Source organism: Amphiura filiformis, unplaced genomic scaffold (genome assembly GCF_039555335.1).
Source record: "Amphiura filiformis unplaced genomic scaffold, Afil_fr2py scaffold_39, whole genome shotgun sequence".
Classification (NCBI taxonomy): Eukaryota; Metazoa; Echinodermata; class Ophiuroidea; order Amphilepidida; family Amphiuridae; genus Amphiura; species Amphiura filiformis.
Genome location: NW_027305503.1, coordinates 754,258 through 779,601, shown reverse-complemented (window position 1 = coordinate 779,601; position 25,344 = coordinate 754,258). Strand labels below are relative to the sequence as shown.

General features: G+C 35.4%; 1 protein-coding gene across 1 annotated transcript in view; it reads right to left on the bottom strand.

Annotated features, from left to right (window-relative positions):
- The window catches only part of LOC140144089 (proton-coupled zinc antiporter SLC30A2-like), a 130,561-nt gene that overhangs the window by 28,600 nt on the left and 76,617 nt on the right, over positions 1–25,344 (bottom strand). The window contains 3 exon segments of the mRNA XM_072165924.1: positions 1,011–1,164; positions 13,722–13,868; positions 15,970–16,187. Of these exon segments, the coding sequence (XP_072022025.1) occupies positions 1,011–1,164; positions 13,722–13,868; positions 15,970–16,187 (519 nt within the window).

The following is a 25,344-nucleotide window of genomic DNA, read 5'->3' as shown; positions in this document are numbered from 1 at the left end:
TGCTCGAGAATGGCCTAATTGTAATCCTTGTTCGTTCCTTCTTCTATATTTTCAATTCTTATTCATCCTTTCTTTTATATTTTAAATTAGAATTGGTTGTTCTTTTTTTCTTGCATTCTGTATGTTTCTTGTTTTCTTGCACCCGCAGAGCAATAAAAATACTGGTATTTTACATAATGTATTCGGAACAACCCTAGAATAGAAACGCCAAGCAAACCATTATCTTGACCTACCCCTTATCTCTTAAAATCCTAACCCTAAATCATGCCAGTCCAACAATAAACAACTAACCCTTATGATAAATCTAAAACATAGTCATAATCCAAATTTATTCAGTAGCACAGTTATAAATCGTATTTGTTCCGCATATTATGCGTCGAGTCGGGATTTGACTCTGAACAATCATAATATACAGACTGACTCCTGTTTCAAAAATTTGTGTCAAGTAAGTCAATGATTCTAAGCAAATTTTCAAAGGGATAGCATTGGGCTATTGCATTTAAAATCCACACTACTCCTGTTGAAGATTTTGGAAATATTTTCCAGGGCGTATTAATGCTCTGCGTGCTAGCCATGCGCTTCAACGGAAAAAATTCAAGTTTTGAAATATTTTCTCAAAATATCAAGAGCTATCTTAAAAACTACTGAACCAATACTAGGCTTGTTTGTACTCATTTTAATGCATCTTTCATACTGATTCCAAATATGGTAATGAAAATTTACATTTCTGAATTTTTTAATTTAAAAAAAAAATTTGAAACATGTCGTCTGCAGTCGACACCCGCGTGAAGAGAATTAACTTCAAATGGAATGAACACATCAGCAGCTCCATTTGAAATTCACCCTCATTCATTCAGGTGGAATCTTTCTCAGAGGGTGTATGAAATTCAAATGGATCTGTCTAATTGGTGCATTCCATTTGAAATTCAAACTCTCACTGTAGAAGATATTAAAAAAATCTTCTACATGGGTGGTGTGGATTTTAAATGGAATAGCCCATTTACACTTACCATATATTTACAAAGAGTCCTATAACTGCGGTTACTAACATAATTTTGCCGTCTACCTCATATTCGTTGTGTATTATGCGCTCAATAGCCATATAAACAAGGATGCCTGTCAACACCCAGATGACCAGCAGCGAAAACAAAGCTCCCAGTACCTCTGAAATAAAGGAAACATATGTAAGGAACATTACAAAATAGGTACTGTTTTAATATTTAAGCAGAGATATTTTTTTCTACAGAAATTTCATGTTAGTGTTTGTTATCAGTACATTGGGATAAGTGGTGTTCCTTGAACTACTCCCGATTTTAGAAAAATACAGCATTAAAAAAATATTTACCAGTTTTGCCAAATGAAGCCTCTATATAAATCCTAATCTTTAAAAGTTGGCCAATTTGGGAAATAAGATTTCAAAACATACATACTGCAGTTACTGTCCGTTTTCCTATACACAATACACAGTGCTCTTTCCCATTGACGCGTGACCTCTACAAATAGCCCTACGTTAAAAGTATGGGGATATGACTAGTTAACGTCGCTGTGTAAAAAATAACCGGCCAATATTAAAAGTACTCTTCTAAAGTTCTAGAAAATATAGTTTTTTAACATGTCCTAAATTTTAGCTAATTTAGATGTTGGGAAATATTCGTACTTTGGTGTTTTAGTTAATGTTATAGGTAATAGTACATTGCCTAGTTAACGTCGCTGTGTGAAAAATAACCGGCCAATATTAAAAGTACTCTTCTAAAATTCTAGACAATATAGTTTTGTAACATGTCCTTAATTTTTAGCTAATTTAGGTGTTTGGAGAGGGTCGTACTTTTGTGTTTTAGGAAGGACATGTAAACGACAGATAACACCAAAAATATGAAGAAAATATTTCCAAACCGTGTTAAGTCAACAATCATTATGTTGCTCATTTTCAAGAATGCTGGTTTACAAAAAGCACGCCATTGTCTCATTTCGTGAACAAAGCCACACATACCATTGTTTCCTTTCGTTTCCTTTATAATCGGTTACCCAACTGAAGCTATGAATACCAGCTTTATTGCGATATCGCACATGAAAACAGACACTTGTGCACAACCAGAGAAGATCCGATTTAATCAGTTGAGCTGTTTCAATGAGTGTTATCTTGGTTTAATAGCTTTTAATGGGGTTAAGTCCTGCAAAGGTCGAGATGAATTCTACTGTAGACATGACTGCATCATGACCCAAAGACTTGTACTAAGACTAATTGCATGTTATGAGATCTAATTGTGGAAAATACATTTTCAAAAATCTTTTATAACCAATTAACAAAATTTACATTTATGAGCAAATTTATAGCCTGGTTATTTACAACGTTCATACTGCAGTTACTGTCCGTTTTCCTATACACAATACACAGTGCTTTCACCATTGACGCGTAACCTCTACAAATAGTGTATGTTAGAAGTATAGGCAATTGCCTAGTTAACGTCGCACTTTGGTGTTTTAGTGGATGTTATAGGTAATAGGACATTGCCTTGTTAACGTCACTGTGTGAAAAAAAACCGGCCAATATTTAAAGTACTCTTCTGAAATTCTAGAAAATATAGTTTTGTAACATGTCCTAAATTTTTAGCTAATTTAGGTGTTTGGAAATATTCGCACTTTTGTGTTTTAGGAAGGATATGTAAACGACAGATAACACTAAAAAATATGAAGAAATTATTTCCAAACCGTGTTACGGTCCACAGCCATTATGTTTCTCATTTTCAAGAATTCTGGTTAACAATATGCACACTATTGTCTCATTTCGTGAACAAAGGCCCACAGAGTATTGTTACCTTGCGATTGCTTTATAATCGTTCACCCAACTGAAACTATAATACCAGCTCATTGCTCATTGCACAGGTAAAACAGAAACATGTGTAGTGTGGATTTAACCAGAGAAGATCTGATGTAACATAGTTGAGTTGTTTTCAATGAGTGTTATCTTGGTTTAATAGCTTTTAATGGGGTTTAAGTCCTGCAAAGGTCGTGGTGAATTCTACTGTAGACATGACTGCATCATGATTATTTACACCGTCACATCTCTGTTATCTTACGGGCCAAGATGTTGAAATTACTCATGAATATACTATAACATCTCTTAAAGAGCTGATTTAAAATTAATTTCCCAATTTCACTCAAATTATTTTCAGGCAGGACAGCCTGCGAACTGGCTAACCAACCTTTGCAATCTAGGAACCAACAAAATAATAATTACGCACTGCTGATGGCATACAAAACAATGCAGAACGTTTTCCTACAAAACAAGCTTTTGGGTTATTATTGAGCTCTGCAACTAAACCTCTTAATTAAGAAACTGTATTTGACAAAATGCATTTTTAAATTGATTTCTCTAGTTGTATATTGAAACTACCCCCGCTTTGCGCCAAGCTTAATAAGTGTGAGTTATCAATGTTACAGACTTGACATTTAATATGGAATACTTTTTCGCAAAATTCCAAGACTGGTTTGGTAGAGGTCTGCATAAACGGCACGGGCTAAATATTAATTGGCGTGTGTCGGGAGATGGTGTGAAAAAATTGTTTGACAGAAAATGTGCTTTCAATTAGTTTACATTATGGCGCTCATAATGTAGTGAATTAGCCTAAAATGGCGGATTTAAGGAGACTGAATTTGATTTTTGTGGGGGTAAAATTTCTGAATTTGAGCAGCATTATTCTGATATTATCACATTCGTTGAGGTTTGAGGCGATTTTACTGAGCCTGATTACCAATAAATGTTTGTCTGAACTGAAATGCACCTGTGATCTACCAGTTTTGAAAGTGGGGGAGCTTTAAAAAATATGGCTCTCAAAAGTGATACGCACTCAGAAAGTTTGAATGGTCCCCTGGGGCCAAATGTTATAAACTTATTACTGTACACAAAGAAACAGTGTGAGTTCATTGGACAACCAGGAATCCACGCAGTTGTTTTTGTACCGTAAGTTTATAACATTTGGCCCCAGGGGGCCATTCAAACTTTCTGAGTACGTACAGCTTCTAAGAGCCCCATTTTATGCTCCTCCCCTGTTCAAAAACTTGGTACATTGTAAGTGTATTTCAGCTATGATGACTGCCAGTTGCTCAAACCCCTATAAATTTGATAATAACAGAACCGTGTTGCATAAAGTCTGAAATTGTGTCCCCACAAAGCTCAAATTCAGCTTGCCTAAGTCCGCCATTTTAGACAAATTCGCTACAATATGAGCACCGTAATGTAAACATATGGAAAGCACATTTTCTATCAAACAATTATTTTACACCATCCCCGACACATCCCAATTAATATTTACCCCGCACGGTTTATGCATACTCCGTCCAAACCAGTCTTGGAAATTTGCGAAAAATATTCCATATTAAATGTCAAGTCTGTAGTATTAAGGGATAGAACAATATTGAGACGCATTCATGCACAATTACGCCGTCAATACAAACAATATATCAAGCGAACATATATACAAACAAATCATAAACGACATTGACTGTATTGTTACGCATCCTGCAGTCACTGTCCGTTTTCCTATACACAATACACAGTGCTCTCACCATTGACGCGCGACCTTTACAAATAGTGTACGTTAGAAGTATATTGCATTTGCCTAGTTAACATCACTGTGTGAAAAATAACCGGCCAATATTTAAAGTATTCTCCAAACTTCTAGCAAATATATTTCTCTAACATGACCTAAAATTACAGCTAGGTTAGATGTTCAGAAATAGTCGCACTTTCGTAGAATATGAGTGAGGGCAAGGCATAGCTAGCTCATAGCTAGCCAACTCCCCGTGTTAATTGAATGGAGATTTGACCGAAAATATTGAGCTATATTGGTAACGGACCGCTCCGTTCTGAAGGATGCCACAGAAAACGGTACAAGCTACATTTAACGTATTCTATGAAATTCTAGAAAATATATTTTTGTAACATGTCCTAAATTTTTAGCTAATTTAGGTGTTTGGTAATAGTCGCACTTTTGTGTTTTAGGACGGATATGTAAACGACAGATAACACCAAAAATATGAAGAAATTATTTCCAAACCGTGTTAAGTCAACAATCATTATGTTGCTCATTTTCAAGAATGCTGGTTAACAAAAAGCAGGCCATTGTCTCATTTCGTGAACAAAGGTCCACATACCATTGTTTCCTTGCGTTCCCTTTATAATCGGTTACCCAACTGAAGCTGTATTATAGCAGCTCATTGCCATACCGCACATATAAAACAGACACATGTGCACAGCCAGAGAAGATCCGATTTAATCAGTTGAGCTGTTTCAATGAGTGTTATCTTGGTTTAATAGCTTTTAATGGGGTTTAAGTCCTGCAAAGGTCGAGGTGAATTCTACTGTAGACATGACTGCATCACAGACTTGTACCCGAGTCCAGCTTGTCCGAGTCCGAGCCGAGCCGAGTCCATTAGTATCCGAGTCCGAACCAAGTCCGAGTCCAAAAAAAATAAGACCCGAGTCCGGCTCGAGTCCGGACTCGGTCAGAGTCCATGCCCAGAGGGGGGGGGGGGTCATTCAACTTTAATGTGACATGTATCTGTCTATGGCATTGCTTAGTAGGAGCCTGTTTGTACAAAAATGGGTCATTGGGTATAACAAGATGAAAAAGGGATAATTGGGTATAACATTTTTAAAGAAGGGGGTCAATTGGTATAACATTTTTTTTTAAATGGGTCATTATTTCCAAAAATGGAGCAAAATTTTATATTTTGTTTCCAATTTGAAAATTTACAATACCAATTTACTGAAAATTTTTTTTTCAAAGATTCCGCATACTTTTATGGCATTTTGATGATAAAATTGTAGAAAAAGAAGGTCAGTGATCAAAGGTCACTCACTACACATGATAGCACACACCGCTTTCCCTATACATTGTACACACCCACCCTACCAAACCTGCCCACCCCCACCTCACACATCAGTTGACATTTTAAAGACTCAATCTAAGTCAACCAACCAACCGTACACACAGTACTTCAAAGACCCATACGTATATGTAACACCTGAACGTACATGTATCCCGGGACATGTATGTATCAGATCAACTGTATCAGACATCAGTCATGTGGGGATATCTTGTGTGTGTGTGTGGCACACTACATGTAAACTTTTGCGCCCAGGCTGGAGAAGCATACATGTACATGTAAATGAATTGCAATGTATTCAAAATTTGAAATTATACATTACAGAAATATAAGATCATCATCATCATCATCACCATTATCATCACATACGTCATCATCGTTATCATCATCATGATCATTGTCATAATAATAATACTAACGGAAATTCACCTGTAACATGATGCAGTCATGTCTACAGTAGAATTCATCTCGACCTTTGCAGGACTTAAACCCCATTAAAAGCTATTAAACCAAGATAACACTCATTGAAGCAGCTCAACTGATTAAATAAGAACTTCTCTGGTTGTGTTCAAGTGTCTGTTTTCAATGTGCGACATCGCAATAAAGCTGGTATTACAGCTTCAGTTGGGTAACCGATTATAAAGGAAACGAAAGGAAACAATGGTATGTGTACCATTGGTCACGAAATGAGACAAAGACCTGCTTTTTGTTAACCAGCATTCTTCAAAATGAGCAACATAATGATTGTTGACTTAACACAGTTTGGAAATAATTTCTTCATATTTTTGGTGTTATCTGTCGTTTACATATCCTTCCTAAAACACAAAAGTGCGACCCTCTCCAAACATCTAAATTAGCTAAAAATTTAGGACATGTTACAAAACTTTATTTTCAAGAACCTATTTAGAATAATTTAAATGTAGCTTTTACCGTTTTTTTTGTGGCATCCTTCAGAAGTGAGCGGTCCGATACCAATATTTTCGGTCAAATCTCCATTCAATTAACACGGGGAGTTGGCTAGCTATGCCTTGCCCTCACTCATATTTTACAAAAGTGCGACCATTTCTGAACATCTAACCTAGCTGTAATTTTAGGTCATGTTAGAGAAATATATTTTCTAGAAGTTTTGGAGAATAAATAAAATATTGGCTGGTTATTTTTCACACAGTGATGTTAACTAGGCAAGTGTCCATTCTCCCAACATACATCATTTGTTGAGGTCACACGTCAATGGTGAGAGCACTGTGTATTGTGTATAGGAAAACGGACAGTAACTGCAGTATGATAATTAACTTCTTTTCAAAATTGTCCCACACAAATGTGCAGTGAGTAGCACACACAAACCACTATGGATGAGTGGGAGCTGAAATGTAGGGTCCAGTGTGCATGTTTCTCTCTTTCAAGAGTTTAATTTTGGAAAGTTCTATGAAAGAACTCTCAGATATTTTTTGTAGTCCAAATATTTAATAAAATTATGCATTTAATTATTATCAATTATTTCATTAATGATATAAATAATATGATTCTGCCAAGTGACAGATAAATCTAAATAATTTGGTGGCTATGTAGGATATATGGCAGATCACAAATTTCACAGCCTCAATTAATTTGGAAAATGGCCAAATTAATAAGTAAAGTCAACAAATTTGAGATCTATTTTGACATTTTTAGATAATCTTTTCACATTTTACATGCATTTAATTGGACTGGACTCGGACCGGACTCGGCTTCGAGTCCGAGTCCTTTTGTGTCCGAGTACGAGCCGAGCCGAGTCTTTTTGTGTCCGAGTCCGAGCCAAGTCCGAGTCCAACATAAAGTGGACTCGAGTCCGGACTCGGATACATCACTGCTGCATCATGGATGTAAAGTTGTCGTATGTATTTTTAGCAAGGAGGAAAACACTCTACCGCTTTCCAACAAACCTCGAATATGTCGGCAAAAGATACCATATATTTATGAAATTAATGTTTTTAGTGTTTCTGGAAACGCTGACATTACTTTTCAAATCACAAAAGTATTTAAGAAGAAGGCGTATTATTTAATCAACAAGTGCATATTGTTAATTCCCATTCACACTGTATAAAAAGATTCCACTGATTAAGGGATGGGGTATGAACGTTTGGACAGTATTTATTGTGGGACATTAAAGCACATCAGACATATCGAATCGCATTTTGAATACGAAGAATGTCCTTCTGATATCAAATGATTTTGATTTTTTGAAATTCGCAATGTAATACACATTTATGGCAAATGATTAAAACTTGATATTTTTGATATTTAACAGTACTCGAAGTAAACTTTATAAATCTATGATTTATACTTAAAGTGTATGTAGGTAGGATGAAAAGCCGACGATCAATTGAAAATTTTGACCTTTCGTATTGAAGATATGGATTTTTTCCCCAAAACACCAAAAAAATGTAGGTCTTTTGGGAAAAAAATCCATATCTTCAATATGAAAGATCAAAATTTTCAATTGATCGTCGGCTTTTCCTCCCAGCTATATACACTTTAAGAATATATCATTAGATTTATACAATTTACTTCGAGGACTGTTATATACCAAAAATGTGAAATAATATCAAATTTTAATAATTTGTCATAAAATTTGTATTATATCGTGAATTTCAAAAAATCAGAAAGACATTCTTCGTATTCAGAATGCAATTCGATATGTCTGATGTGCTCTCATGTCCCACAAAAAATACTGTCGAAACGCTTAAAACGCTCATTCCAGATCCCTTAACACTATTGTCTAAAGATTCCTTAAAATATTATCAATGTAAACCAGGTAATGTATATGTTAAATTTAAACTTTGGGAAGTACAATTTTGTGTTGTCCCTGGATTTGTGGGAATTGGTCATGTGGTTTTCAATATAACAGTTAAAACATGGTTGGTGTCACATTCTGGCAAAAGAAAATGAATTTGAAAATCAATAGTATGTCGCTTGCTCTTCAGCCCTACTCAGGAATCATGCAAATAATAAGGTCCATTCAATGACCCTCTAATAAGTCACACAGAACCGGTATCAAGTGTCTAAGATCCTGTGTCATATACTGGGGTACCCAAAAAGGTGGTTTTGTTATACATTTTGATGTGCAGCTTGGATTTCAAAACACTGTCTCTTGAGTATTCCTTCACTTAGAAGATTCAATTAGGTGTTAAATTGAGGCTAATTTATTCTATATTACTCATGTTTTAAACCTGTTGTAAAATAATTTTTAATTATATTCTTATGGAATGTGCCAAGGGTGTATGAGGATTAGGAGGAGGATGATTAGGAGGAGGGATTCGTATCGTAAATTTGATCTAAAACCCCCATTAAAAATTTGAATCTAGTAAAAAACGTCTAAATGAACTCCCAGACATCTAAACCAAGTAAATAAATACAGAAGGTCATTTAAATGACTAATACTGGCTCAGAATGATTGTAAATGTTGAAACAAGAGGTGGGGTTAAATCCCACCTACTTTGTGATTGTTTTTGCCCGCACTCTCTCATTTTTTAACCGATTTCCATAAAAAAAAAAAGTGTCAAAATGCTCAGGAGGATGAACCACTTCAAATGAGACGTGTAGGTAAAATGTTTGAAACGTTTAATTTTTTACTATGTAACACAAAGGTACCCCAGGTTGTGACACAGGACCCTAAGTGTTCGTAAGGTTTCTAATCAATTCAGATGATATCAGTTGTCAATGTTTGATTAAAAATATATTGCTGCTATTTCCTCCTGTTGATACTTTAATACTCTGTGTGCTACACATAGGCTTCAACATAAAGTGTCGTTTTTAGAGATATTCTCGCAAAATATCAAGAGATAGTTTAAGAACAGGTGAACCATTACTAGGCTTGTTTGTACTCATTTTAATGTATTTTTCATGCTGATTCCAAATATGGTCATGGAAATTTACAATTCTGAAATTTTAGAATTAATAAAAAAATTAAAGTTGTTGTTTGCAGTCGGGCGTAGGGAATGCTACTTAGAAGCATAATAGAAGCAACGCCTTTTTGGTTCACGTTATCCTACCTCACTGGTCTTTGTACATCCTTGTTTAAACACACGCCGCGCCGATATATCAGTTACCTTTTTTGAAAGCTTTAACTAAACCCCCCATTATGCTTTATCGAATCTGGTGCAAGTAAAGATAAGTGCGGCTTATTAAATACGCTGTTCGTTCATAGGAATACAAAGATGTCAAATTGTGCACGGCCTTTTAGTTATTAAAATGCTTAAAATGTTGTGAAATAAGATAATCAGGGAGCCATGTAACAAATATGAGCCGCTTACGCTAAGGGTAGAAGGCCAGAGCGTAGGGTAAGGCATGGGCGTAAGCCTAAGAGACTTTCATGGGTAAGTATAGATAAGACACCATGTCTTGATCAAGGTTATACCTCATTGATATACATGTAGGTATCCTGGCTACCTGCGTGGCTCTTATTTAGTTCAACCGGTTTCATTACATATATTGTTCCAATATCTAATGTTTCATGTGTGTCCATAAAGAAGGGCAGTACTGGTATACTGATTTACATCGGTTGTGTCTTATTAGCGTTTGTTTGATTTAAAGGAGTATTTCGTGATCATAGCATTCTCTTTTTATGATATTTTGTCAGCAGATATTCACGAAAAAAGCTTATTCCCAAAATTTCAGGTGATTCCGATTTTACGTTTGCGAGTTATGTATAATTATGTGTATGTATTGCACTGCTACATAGACAACGTAGTATTTCGTTCTGGTATACCAGAACGGAATTCAAATTTCACGATATCTTTGCTAAACGAATTATTCTTCAAGAAATATTTTGTACATAAACATTATGTAGCCAGAGGTTTTCAGTGGTATAAAAATCTTTTTTTTTTTTTTTTGGAGAAAAATTGGGGGATGATGCTGTGGACCACGAAATGCCTATTATTGCTGCATTTTAGCTCTTACTTATCTCTAAATGTTCACAGTGCCCAAGGCTGCCAATTCTCACAATAAAACTTTCCACTGTCCACAAAATGTCTTGATCACAAAGTAAATTGATCATAGGAGAAGCAAAACGGTATCTTAACCTTAATTGGCACACTCTGGACGTATAGAGACAAATCAGAACAACACTGCCAACACTGCAGTGTTATAGACTGCGGCTGACTACGACTAGTTTGCATGTAGCAGCATTTGCGTGCTTTCCTAGCTGTTTAAATAAAACTGATTGATTTGTGAGTATGGATTCCCATTGATCAGTTTTAATTGATAATCCAGATGATGAAACGAACACAACATGATGAACTATAACCTGAACTCTTTGCTTGTCCCGTCTTTTCAGTTCAACATTGTTTTGTAAAATTCATACCTTACCGCCTGTAAAGTATCTCTTATTAACAACAAGCATGCCCACTTTCAGTGTAGACTATGCGCCATAGTCGATTTTTGATAAATAAAAATATGTTATTAATCATGATGAGCGCATTCAGTTGAACTCGAAATTATACTGATATTTATTACATCAAAATACTAGTAAATGGTTATGGACAAGTGAATATATAATTATATAGAGGGTACCCGTGTTCTATAAGCTGCATATCCTATCAACGATTGCTACCTTGTTAAGGACTTTCAAAAGAAGTACATGCATGTGCAACCATGACAGTTTCAAACTAACCCGCCAAAGTCATGCAGGTAACTCCGAGGTCGTGCATTGAATTGGTTTGAATGAGGAATACTACGGGAACCAGCGCCTTTTGTTAGAAGTCACACATGAGTGAAGTGGATAACCTCTATTAGTGACAGTAACAGTAAAGTATACGTAAGTTTATATTATTGAATGCAACATATTATAATGGCACTTCAATACTGAACAATTCTGATTTTAGAGTCTACCAGTTCATTAATCGCGAAAGCCCGAGTTAAAAATCGACTATGTACTTTGCATTTTTAACAGGACTTTTGTCAGGGACTTAGTCCCTAACACACACTGTCAACCATACTTGTTTATCAATCCAAGCACAAAGCCTGGACGTACAAGACGCGCTCATACACTTAGCACACAGAGCGCCGCATAGTTGTGTACGATGTATATATAGTTATCAATTGTATTGGCACGTGCCCGGAGGATTTAAACCATAACGGGATCCGGGCGACCAACCACAAGCCATATCCATTTAAAGATGCATTACATCATGGCCAATTTTAGTAGGCCAGAAATCCGACAATCTCACCCATAGACAACCGTGTTAAACATGTTAACCGCAAACTAATAGTAAGTAGTCCACTTGGGAAGCCAACAAACAGAGGGAGTACGGTGACTAAAAAGATCAGATGTGAAAATATATCAATTGTGCACATTATTAATTAAATCAGAGTAAGAGTATGCAAAATGGGCAAGTGGACTACGGAGAAGTCTACTTTCAGTTTAGCTTATCCTAACTAAGCCATCACCACTAAAAGGTAGAACTAACTTATTCCAATTATGGTATCTATAACGTGCCACATATTAATGAAATAAGTAGGTGAACATCTCTCCTATTTCATGTTATACATGGGTTCAATGAATCACCCCAGTTACATGACACCACCTTAAAAGCCTTGCGATCGTTAACATTTTTGAGTGTATGCAAACGAAGTTCAAAAATGTGCTTGCTCTACAAAATGTTGCATATTTGCACTTTTGAAGTTTTCGTGACACTGGTTTGTATCAAATACTCATGTTCAAAAATGTTTGCCTAGCCGTCTGTGGTGTATGTAAAGCTCTACAGACGTCGCACACCGACATCGTCTGGTTAATAATTACATTGTACAGCAGATACAATAAAGTGAATACCCGGGATCGATGCACGTGAATGTGCTATGCACGATTTGATATTCAGACGATTAATCTTTGGATATCGGGGAAGAAAATGATGAATACCTCCCGTATTTTTTTTTTATTCTAAAGAAGCCATATTTTTATGCTTTTACTTGAATATGTGTTGAAAAGATATGATAGTCGTTAGCTTGCGTATTGAGAAAGAACCGTGCGCATTGAGCTCAAAAACTGACAAAAATTATGTTATAATTACTGTCTGCTGCCAACCCCCTAAGGGCAGCGCAATTTGACCTCAATGCTGAGTGTGACAGACAACAGGCCCGTGCTGATCCCCTTCTCTTTACGAAAAGGACTGCAACTTATCCAGATCGGTCTTCTTGTACAAGGGAGCACAATGTTACGAGACTCTCCGAACCACGGTACGCCATGCACCCCACTGTGGTGCCTGTACGTTTAGGGCCTTAATGAGTGAGATAGGGGAGAAATGATCAAGCTCATTATCTTACAACCTTCCGTCCGATAACCTAGAGCACCAAACTACTCAAACCCTCTACCTCTATGCAGAGAACGAAAATAAACAGAAACATTACAAAGTAAATAAAATATACAGCCATCCCCACCTGCATGCAAAACCTGCTAACTTAAACCATAAAAATGCAAGCAAACATTACGTGGACGTCTAAAAAGATTGAAGCAGAAAGAACAGTGAACTTGAAACATAACCAAATAAAATATGAGAACGAATATAAACAGAAACATTACAAATCAACTAAAATATACAACCATTCCAACCTGCATGCAAAACCTGCTAACATAAACAATAAAAACCTGAATATACGCATACAAACAAAACATTACGAGGACAGAGGCTTAAAAGATCGAAGCAGAAAGATCAGTGAAAAACAAAATCACTGGTAACATAATTCGTCATCCTAATTTTTTACCTGATATAAGGCTGACGAATATATTAAAAGTGATTTTGTTATGTTTTTCACGGATCTTTTTGCTTCGATTTTTAAGGCACTGAACACGTCCTTACCTGCACGATGCCATCCATAGTTCATATATTTAGTGGGTGGTTTATGTGATAACCATATAGCGAATAACCCAATAACGAATCCTATGAAATCAGTAAACATATGAGCTGCATCTGTCATTATGGCAAGACTCTGGGCTAAATATCCACCTGTGGTGAAAGCAATCGAATTAAGAGAAATCAGAGACATATGAACCAGAAAGTTATAAAGTGCATCAGCATTTAAATTTGGATATTCTTGTTAAACTCTGATTTTCGATAAATAATTAGTCATTCAATTAGTAAGCTATTAGTAATGCACGTAAATGACTAATTATATCACGATAAATCATTAGTCATGCAAATTCTTATTCTTTACAAATTGAATATTGTAAAATAAACATGATTTTTATCAGGTTCGCCGTCGCAAATGTTCTTGTCTCCTTTATTATTTCAATTTTATTTGCGACGGCGAACCTGGTAAAAATCATGTTTACTTATGTAATTCCCGTTGACCAAGCCACGGTTTTTCCGTGAATATTGTAAGTCATGAAAATATGTTGAAATGATGTAAAATAATGAGAAATGATATTACTATTCTTTTAGCATTACACAATGCTATACATACATATTTCCTGCATTATTTTGTATGACTAATTTTAGTTCGTCGAAAATTAGTCGAATTAGACCCTTTTTTAAAGGCTGATGAATTTTCGGAATAGTTTAAAATGTCAAAGGCTGAATATATAACGGCGGAAATGGTAAATATAAAATCAGTCTAATGAAAAGAAAATCAATCTGATATTATTGGATCTGACGGCAGGACAAAAGAACTTTATTCTTGCGCTAGAACACGTTAATTTCGTACTATTCATTCATTGGAATAGAATTCCCAATAAAAAATATTTTGACCAAAAATTGAATAGTTTTGACGAGATATACCTTTCATTTTGATTAGGTTTATTATCACGTTGATCATGACAGTCCTAATCAAAGCGGTTAGTTTCCGGTCAATTTTACTATTCATACTAACCAGACCTACAAATCATTATTTGATCAGATCATCTATATCATGTTGACTTGATGCACCCCCGGACTAATCATCCTTGTCAAATTTGACAAGTTGTTGTCGTTTGATTATAATCTATGTTTAGTGGCCTGATATCCGCATCAAAATGTCCTTGTCATTTTAAACTATATATAATAATATTGGTTGACTTTCTAGTCAGTTTGATCAGAATATCCGTGTTATTTTGACCAGAAATCTGTTATGTCAAATCTGACAAGTTTCATATCATAAAATGATCGTTTTAAGATAATCCGTGGAGCGATCCACATTAAGAGAAACTCGCAGCCCAAAATCAACACCACGCATGGGAACGAACTATATCCAGTGTACAACAGTTTGCTGAAAGAAGTGAAACTAACTGGCAACTCTAGTAGAAGATCTTCTAGAAACACTGATCTCAGCAGCATCTCACACACCATTACCCACTGAGGAAGGAACCAGTTGGTTCCAAAATATTTAGGAAAATGACATGCTGAGTGCAGTGAATGTTTTAATCTTTCTACTTCTCGTTTTAATAGTGTAAGACTGTCTGAATCAATAGTTAACATGCGAATGCATTGCAATATTACGTTAATCTGGCTATAAAATGAGAGGAAATATTTACCGGTGATTAACGACAATCACTGGTGATAAATTAGTTTAACAAACAGAAAACAGATGACTGACTGTTAACATGCGGCAAGTAACTACCTCAGGCACAGGTAACTTCATGTCCTTGTCAAGCCATTGACTCTAGAATGTTATGCGACTCCTTAACAGTTTGGATCCATTAAACATGTTAAATATCCATTGTATTTTATCAATATGAGTCTAATATTGCACAAGGTTATCTGATGCTAATTATAGAGGTTGTGCATGATTGGCTCCAAACAAAGGATTTGAACCGGTATCCTTCACCGTAATCATGGCGCAGTGCAGTCCATTCAATCAAATGTTGTCATCAACCTATTTGATCGTAGTGCATTTGTTATGTGTGTGAGACGAACTGTCGCGTTAGATTGCGATCATGCTTCTTGAATGCATTAAATAGTCCGCCATATTTACGGTATGATACGTCATACCCACAACCTCTATAGTCCTTATACAATCTCTGTCTAATACTGATGCCAGGTGACCTTCGTGACTGCTAGAAAATTCCAGTGGCTTTTAATAAAATTTTACGTGTCAGTTTTTTAAGTCATGTTTAACGAAAAGAGTTCTTACCTATAACCTGTGCTATCATCAACGCGGCACTAAATAAACATGCTAATATAAGTTTCTTCCTCGCCTGTACTAATATTTCATGTCTGGAATGAGGTACGGAATGGTGGTGTTTCTCCACTGCCCCATAATCCGAATCAGTATTGTTGACTAGTTTCATATCATCCATATCCTCACTGTGTTTTCTGCTGATGTGAAGCCCACGAATTGGCGACCTTGGCCTGTAATGGAGATTCAAACAAGACACATAATTATGACATTATTAGTATTTTATTTCATGTGTACATCTCATGTCATCTATTTTTTGTACTTGCTGTCAATCAAGAATAATGTATACATTACATGTAAGTGAAAAACTGAGTAGGTGGGGCATCTGCAAATTGTCGTACCTCCCTGATATGTAAATGAAAGATAACAGCAAAATCAACTCTCAAACCTGTCCAAAACTTTGGTCATACGTCAGTGGAGAGAGCCAGCGGATTTCAAGTGGGTGATTATTGAAACCACATGTTTCTCATTTACTCGTATGATACAATCACAATTACTTTGACAAGTTTGACACGATTTGTACCATCAACAAAGTGTGTTAACAATATGCAGACTTTTGTTCTCATTTGGGAAACAAAGGCCACGTACAGTATTGTTACCGTTCGTTTGCTTTGTAATGGTGCATCCAACTGAAATTTTAATACCTATTTCATCACAGCCCATTGCGATATCGCACAGGTAAATCAGAAACATGTGTTTGTGGATTTAACCAAGGATATGAGACACATCCCTTTGTAAAAAAAACATTTACTCTCAGATGAAGACTTAGTAGTGGTATTAAAATAGTGGTATTCCATCAAAATGTGCCTTTTAATATAAGTGTATGTCTGACACTCCCTCGTTTCAAATTATAAGTTTTCATTTCTCTTTTGCTCAGAAACCAAACATCAGTGGATCGTAACATCTAAATCTAAATTTATACTACGTAGTTGAGCGACAGCGATTGGCTTTTACTATTGATAATCTATGCTTTTACCCAGAGAGAGTTTTGTTACGTTAGGAAACCTCATTGGTTAAATACTAACCGCTTTGCGCTCAGTGATAGAGTAAAACATTCAACGTTAGTGTAGAGAGGACCATAAGTATATAATAGCTTATTCAGATTATTGTCATGATTGTGCTAAGCAAATATCGGATACATGTGTTTATATGTGTTTATATTGAATGAAAACGTGGACGGGAACAGGACTGGCGTGGCACGGGTGCTGGGAATATAAGCGTCATAAAAACTTGTGTTTTTCCCCGTAAGCACAAACCATACCTCCTACCTAACATGTCATAATTACTTTGAAAGCCAAAGCCATTTGCATAAACAAAGTTTGGAAATAAGCTCTTGATTTACAAAGCAACAATTAATGTTAAATGAAATGAGTGAGTTCTTGAAGTGTACAAATTCTTGTTGCAGCTTGCAAAAGAGATTCTATTCTATGGTCAATGGTCACCAGTCAGAACCAAACGCCTGAAAACAACTCCAAAAAACTATATATGACGTCATTAAACTTACCAACCCCCTGATTGCAGAAGAGTTCAGAGCCAAGATTGGTGGTACTTTTGAACCCCAGCTTCAACTGGAGGATACTGATGTAGAAGACCTGTGGGCTAAGTTCAGAGACACCACAAACAAAATTACTGAAAAATCAGTTGGTATTAGGGGGGCTCGCCAAGTGAAGGGATTGCCTGAAGAAAATGTGCCACTTGAGAAGAAAAGCCAAAGTCTTGATGTTAAACAACCTCTCAGCTGCAAACAAGAACTGCTATCGGAAGCTGACGAAAGGGCTCAAATATCAAGTGAAACGAAAACTTCTTGAAAAAGACGTTCAAGAACTTACAGACTACAGATAACCATCTGAGAGAGGAACAGTGTGGGGTCTGGAGTTCCAGAGGCACCTCAGATGCGGTATTTATAGTACGTCAAATCTTTGAAAAGGCTAAAGAAAGACATATTCAAATACACTGGAACTGGAACAATCTATATCTGGAGTTTGTCATGAAGGGCATCCAAAATTAGGCTCATGTGTGCAGATGGGTGACATGTGAACTAACAACATCCTAAATGCAGATGACACCACGCTCATGGATATGGACTTTGAGAACCTGCAAGTCTCCACTAATGATTCATGCTGAACCAAATGCCCATTGACTAAGTAAATAACTTCGTCTTTCTTGGTAGTAGTGTGCCCTCAGTAGAAGAGGATATTAAACACGCACACATTTGGCAGCCTGGGCATTTGGTAGATTGAAAAATACCATCTGGTAGAACCATGACATTACCAGATCGCTGAAAGTAAGGATCTACCAGACGCTCATCCTCCCTATTGCCACATATGGGTCAGAATCCTGGGCGTTACGTGAATCCGATCGACACAGAATGTTTTTGAAATGCGATGCCTGGGGTAATGCTTGGAGTTTCCCTACTTGACAAATCCGCAACAATTCCATCAGACAGAGTTTCAACATCACTAGCTCCATCAACGATGTTATCTGCCGGAGACGTTTGAAATGGGTTGGGCATATATCTTCAGGATGCCTCAACATCGGCTTCCCCACCAAGCCTACATTTATGACTTCAGCAAGAAAAGACCACCAGGTCGTCCACCAACCAGATGGAAGGACCAAATTCAGAGGGACTTGGGAATGACCCCACATGAAGCAAAGACACAATCAACAGACAGAACTGAATGGAGGAGGCTTACTCGGCAGAGGGCAAAGGGCCACAACGGCCTGTGCAGATAAGTCAAGTAAGTCAAGTCAATGGTCAATGAGAAGTCAATGTATCGCAGAAATGGATATAATCTCAACGCCAAGGTTTGAATGAAAAATGTTTTAAAATTATTTTCCCCAAATTGGACAAATTTGGGTGAAGTGCTAATTAGTTGATTGTCATATAAATATATCATAATTATAACAATCATTATTTCCATTTCCATGTTTAGTTAATAAAAAAAATTGCTATACACTTAACAATTATACATTTGAATTTTAAATAGCTAAATATTTCATTCAAATAAATATCACAAAGTGGCAAATGGAGTTCAAACAGTTTAGGAAATAAGCACTACAAAAGCCTTGGTAAGTATCTGCCTTCATACCCATTGTGTGTGTTGTAATATTTGACAGGTTGCCCAAGTGCCATTTCATTAAGCCTCGTATACAATAGAAAGCTTCATTGTTGTTTCTATAAATAGACATGCTATTAAATTTGCGTTGTTTCAGGAGAAAATCCTGTGAATTAACGCGGCTGTGTACTCTAGCCATTGTTTCTTTCTCAAAATTGAGGTTTTATGATATGTTTGTACCTTGTTATTTTTTTATAAATACAAGGAATGAAAATCCAGATTTGTAAACTCCAACTGCAATATTTTAAGGATTTTATTTCACTATTCCACTCGTGTTTGAAATTGAAAAGGAAAGAAAATCTTTGTTGACCAGCAAGGTACACGCGCGCAACAACTCATCGCGTTGCGTATCGCGCAATTTGTTAACGCACAAATACGCGACGCATACGCGACGCTTATCTGCACGCGCGGCGCATCTTATGGAAACACCACGGAAGCAATGATTTCACAAAAACCTAGTGGTCAAATGGCTCCGTTTTAGCTGATAAAATGTGGTTTTTTTCAAGTTCTTTCCCCGATTTAAATATCAAGTTATGAATGGATTTCGCTCAAACTTCTCAAGGGGCTGTGGATTTACCCGATGTTCACGCAATATAAGTTACAAAAACGAAAACTGTCGCATTCTCCTGTGAGACTCGATGAAAGTGCAAAATGTGACCACTTTAAACTTCAACGGCCATTATTTCAATGTTCATTTTATCGGTAAAATGACGATTTAGGTACACGATAACTCAATAAATACAGCATCTATAGGTAAGCAAATATGATCATCGTAAAAAGTATGATCAACTCAAGAAACGGTTTTCTCATTTTTTTATATTTTGGTCTATTTCCGATTTTGGGCATCATTTTTGGGCAAATAGGCGTTTTTGAATTTTAAAAAGTTCATTTTGATGCCTTATATGGTCAATATCTCAAAAAATAAGGCCAATATCAAAATAATAAAAAACCGTTTTTGGAATGGAGCCTCAAGATTGAGCTAAAAACAAAATAAAATATTTTGGAAAGAGTGTTTTTGGTTATGATGTACCTAACAAATATTGCCAAAAACTCACCTTTTGTGATTTTCTTCAAAATTGTTGTTTTACCCCAAATCTGTATTTATATTAAGATTTATTGATGTCTTGCCTTCATAAAAATGTATACTTTTATATGTTTTGCGCGAATAATTACAAAGTTATTGCACTTTTACTACATGCATGTCTGAGAGTACACAGCCACCTTAAGAGTAAGGTCAATGATTGCAGTATAATGGTTTATATTATTCTCTAGAAATTCGCTATGGCATTAATTGATCGATGTAATCTTCTATATAATTGACGCATTATAACCTCTACCCAATAGCGTGGGTCATCACATGGGGGAGGAGGGGCCACCGGGTCTGATGGGGGGGGGGGGAGGCACAAGCCGTTTTTCGGCAATTTTCCTATGGGATTAAAAACAAATTTAGGTCGAGGGGGGGGGGGCTACCCCACTGCCTTTAGCTATACATAACTTTAGACTAATCCCTACCCAAACCTTACTTCTACTAAAAACGACTGCACCAGAAGTGGATAAGTGTATATGCTGTATTTTGGCAATTTGGCACTTACCCACCTCTGGCACGGAGCATTGATAACCCTAAGCATAACCACCAGAGCCCTAAATAGTAGTAATTCTTATTCACACTTACTACATACACTTTAAGAATATATCATTAGATTTATAAAATATACTTCGAGGACTGTTATATATGGTCATTTTCACGGTAAAGGGTGTAATTTTGGATTTTTAACATTTTGATCCGTAGTTTTCTAATAAAGCCACAGAATTCCATGATTTTTGGCCACATAATTCATCTAGTTAGCAGCTACCTTGGGTAGCATAATCATCTTCGGGAGTTACTGCGTTCAGTTTTAGCAGGCTTAAATGTACCTAATATTGCCATTTTGAAAAACTGTAAAAAACAGTAACATTTTGTAAAACCCTGTGTTTTCTTCAGTTAGTTCATGGATAATTTTTCTTATCCTGAAAGTACGGTCATATGTTCAGTAAACACTGCCACATTAGATTTAATTGTGAACAGCCCTGTATTTTTGAGAACCGGACTTCGATATTTGTCGTTTCGGAGGCTTCATTTTCCGTTAACAATTGTTAACAAACTTTGTGGGTATAGCTTTGGTTCATAATTCTTGGTTATTTCTTCACTTCTTCTTGATTCATAACAGTTGATATCTTAACTTGAAATGGGTAACAAAAATTAGTTGATTTGCAAGCTTTTAAAATTTTTATAAAATCTTGACTTCAAAGAGCCGATTTTCCGTTAACTTTTTTTAAGCCTCCGAAACAAACTGTTCAGCAAGCTTGGGCAAATATAAATAAAAGAGCTCATCCAATCTATTTATCAAAATGTAGCAAAGTAGATCCTCAAGTCACTTGTTTTTAAATCATGGAGATATATATCACCGTTTGAAAATGGGACCCAATACAAACTTTCCGTTAACAATTGAAGCCTCCGAAACAAATGAAGCCTCCGAAACAACAGTAAACTTAATTATCATCTATGCATATCTAAATTGGTATGTTCCATATTGATATCTGCATTGTAATTGTTGCATGATATGTGCAGAATGTCATAAATATAAAAAAAAATTGATATTATGGTTAATGCTTGAAAAATATACTGATATCCAAGAAAGCCCGTTTCGGAGGCTTCACATGCAAATAACACCATACTTAACAAATGGGTGAAAAAATTATCATGTTATAAATCTGCCATATCTGCCGCATAGAATCATTGATTCAATACACACAAGAAAATAACAGCTTAGATGATCCCAACAGTGTTGTTTTCAAAAAAACTACTTCTGCCATGTTTAACCATTGTAAACATGAAGCCTCCGAAACAAAAAAAATGACTTGCTTTGATAATTTAATTTTTGTCACAACTGAAATTCAATACTTAGAAGCAAAGCATGAAAATTGGTAATTGTGATATTTTTTACCTATTTTTTCATGTCAACTTGTAGTAGTTAGCCAAATATTTTACTTTTATGATCACCTGTGTTGTTAACTGAAGCCTCCGAAACACAAATCGCTTGAATTGCCAATTCTAAAAAATAACTCCAATTTCTGTGAAACTTGGCTGGGAGGTTCCTTTCATCAAGTAGTATTTGTACATGAAGTTAGACATTTAAATTATTTTAGGAACCCAATTAAAACTTAAAAAATATGTTTAAGGTTGGGAAATTTCCATTGCAAATGACCCTTGATGTTAAAAATTTTCAAAATTGCAATTACAAACATAGCAAAACATGGTATAAAATTTAACTTATATCTGTTGACTTACTTTGGAATGGGATTTCACATGTATTCCAGCTTTCATGTCATAATTTTCTGAGCTTATGTAAAATACATTTTTCTTAGATTTTAACCAAAATGTTATGGAAATGTCAATTTTTTATCAGAAATCAAAAGGTTTAAGCCTTGAAACACTATTTTACTGGAATTTAAGTTGCTTCTATGCATGATTACAGTAAACAGAAACATATTTAAGTGGTTTGAAATTTTGACCCTAAAAATCAAAAGTTACACCCTTTACTGTGAAAATGACCATATCAGAAATGTGAAAAATATCAAATTTTAATAATTTGTCATAAAATTTGTATTATATCGTAAATTTCAAAAAATGAAAGTTATTTGATATCAGAAAGACATTCTTCGTATTCCTAATGCAATGTCTGATGTGCTCTCATGTCCTACAAAAAATACTGTCGAAACGCTCATTCCAGATCCCTTAACGTTGTGTTAATTGTACTCAAAAAACTAACTCAATGTTGAGTAAAATAATGTTTATTACATTTTTACATTGTTTCTGTTTACGCAGATTGATTTATTTTGTAGAGTGTTGAAGGGAAACACGTACAAACAATACTACTTAAGAAAGCTTCATTCATATTCCTAACCATCCGAGAAGAGCTAACGGCAATAATAATATAAAAACTTGTCGGCCTGAATAATAAATAGAAATTAAAGCCTTATTATTACACTAAGAATATTGGCATATTTGTACTGTACGCATATTTAAAATTACAGCTGATTAAAACCAGAAAAATATTTGTGTTTATTGAAAAGCATAAAATCCTTCTGAGATTCAAGATTGAAAATGTTTTTATTTTAGTTAATCTAATTATTGTCGCTTTTCCTGACAATTAAGTATTACAAACAAAATGATTTGTGAAAGAATATTAAGACATTTTTGTTTTTTCAATTTGAGCTCTTTTGGAAAAAAATTTGTATCTTCAATAAAAATGGTCAAAATTTTCATACGATGGTCGGTTTTTTTTTCAAGCTGTATACATACTTAAGTATATCATTAGATACACGAGGGTGGGTCAGTATGTAATAAGAGTTGACCCTTTACCCCATATATTGAACATTTGGATGGAATTTCTTTTTGATCACATAACGACTGTACCTTTGTCTTTCAAACCACCTGTGTGTAAATGATACCGTATACTTTATTACGTAATAGCATTAGCATTAGCATACAATCAATAGACTATAGGGACACTGTCAAATCACGCAAAAAGGCGGGCCTTTTAAATTACAACAAAGACACGTGTTTAAAACGTCCAAGTGCAGCAAAAGTACAAGATGCATATGGCTACTTTTAGGCAGGAATAAACACTATGTCCTCAGTTTGCTTAAGTTAAAATTTGAGACTTGTCATTAAACTTGGGTGGAAATGGGACGTCTGGGAACTTCAACAACTTTAGGGCTTGAATGGAAGCAACATTATTCTGCAAAAATGGCGAAAATGAAAAAGCAGTTATTACAAATGACATTGATTATCCCCAAAATGAAACAGATTAAAATATAATGACTGGTCACGTGTGAGAGCTGTCTCTCTGTCTGTGCCACTACTTTTTATATAAATATAACACTAGTAGAATAACAGTTGTATTTTAATCACGGATTCAAATATTTTCTAGGGAATCTCCCATTTTAATGTTTGGGGATTAGTCAACAGAACTGGCAAAAAATACTTAAATTTCCACGTTTGCTATAGTTGGCAATATCAAAATGTTTATAGAAAGAAAAGCCTTGTTTTGTTAAAAATGAAACATTTTGGACCACGCATTTTAAATTTAATCCTTTACAGCCCAACAAACAAGGTTTAATGAACTGGACGTTCGTGTTCTATTACTATTCCAAAAGGCAGCATTCTCCATACTTTAGTTCTCTTATTTCCCTTAACAAAAACGACTCATTTTCAGACAGTGACTCTGGACCATTGATTTTATGCTAATGCTGTTACGTAATCATGTGTATGATATAATTTTTACATGTGTTGTTTGAAAGACAAAAGTACAGTGTTTATGTGATCATTGTTAAATGACAATAAAATATCAATTTGCCATAGCTTTTTGTATTATATAACCTATTATGAAAATTCAAACAATTATTTGATATCAGAAAGACATTTCTCGTATTCAGAATGCAAGTTGTTGTGTCTTATGTATTATCAGGGCCCACAAATAAACTGTGCAAACATCGCTCTCCAATCCCCAAACTAACTGATCTTATTTTTTTTAGTAAAGTTGTACATTTTCTTGAAGCCTAAGATGTATTGTAATTTGTACTTTTAAGATTAATGTGAAGCGTTTTGTTCATATCTAAGGCGCTGTATAAAATTCCGTTTATCGCTTATCGTTTTAATAGGCCTATGCCATAATATAACGGGATGTCACGTACATATCCCCAAAATAAACACGGGAACAAAGAAGTAAACGGCGCGACGTACAAGAATTTCAGTGTATAAATTAATACGCTCCACAGGAATACCCATAAAAATATTACAAAAAAGATATTGTCAGAAGAAAAGCAAGGAAATAGGAAGAAAGTTTCTTCTTTATCTTGGTGTGTGTGTATAGAACGTAAAAAAAACCCAAAACCCCCAACAGTATGGTATTAACTTCACTCCTGTGTGACTTCTAACAAAAGGCGCTCGTTCCCGTAGTATTCCTCATTCAAACCAATTCAATGCACGACCTCGGAGTTACCTGCATGACTTTGGCGGGTTAGTTTGAAACAGTCATGGTTGCACATGCAGGTACTTCTTTTGAAAGTCCTAAACAAGTTTAGTGATGCTTCCCGTTTTAGTAATCGCTCCAATTTACTTAGCTAGATAAACATTTTATGATGATATTTATGATGATATCGGGAATTGCCT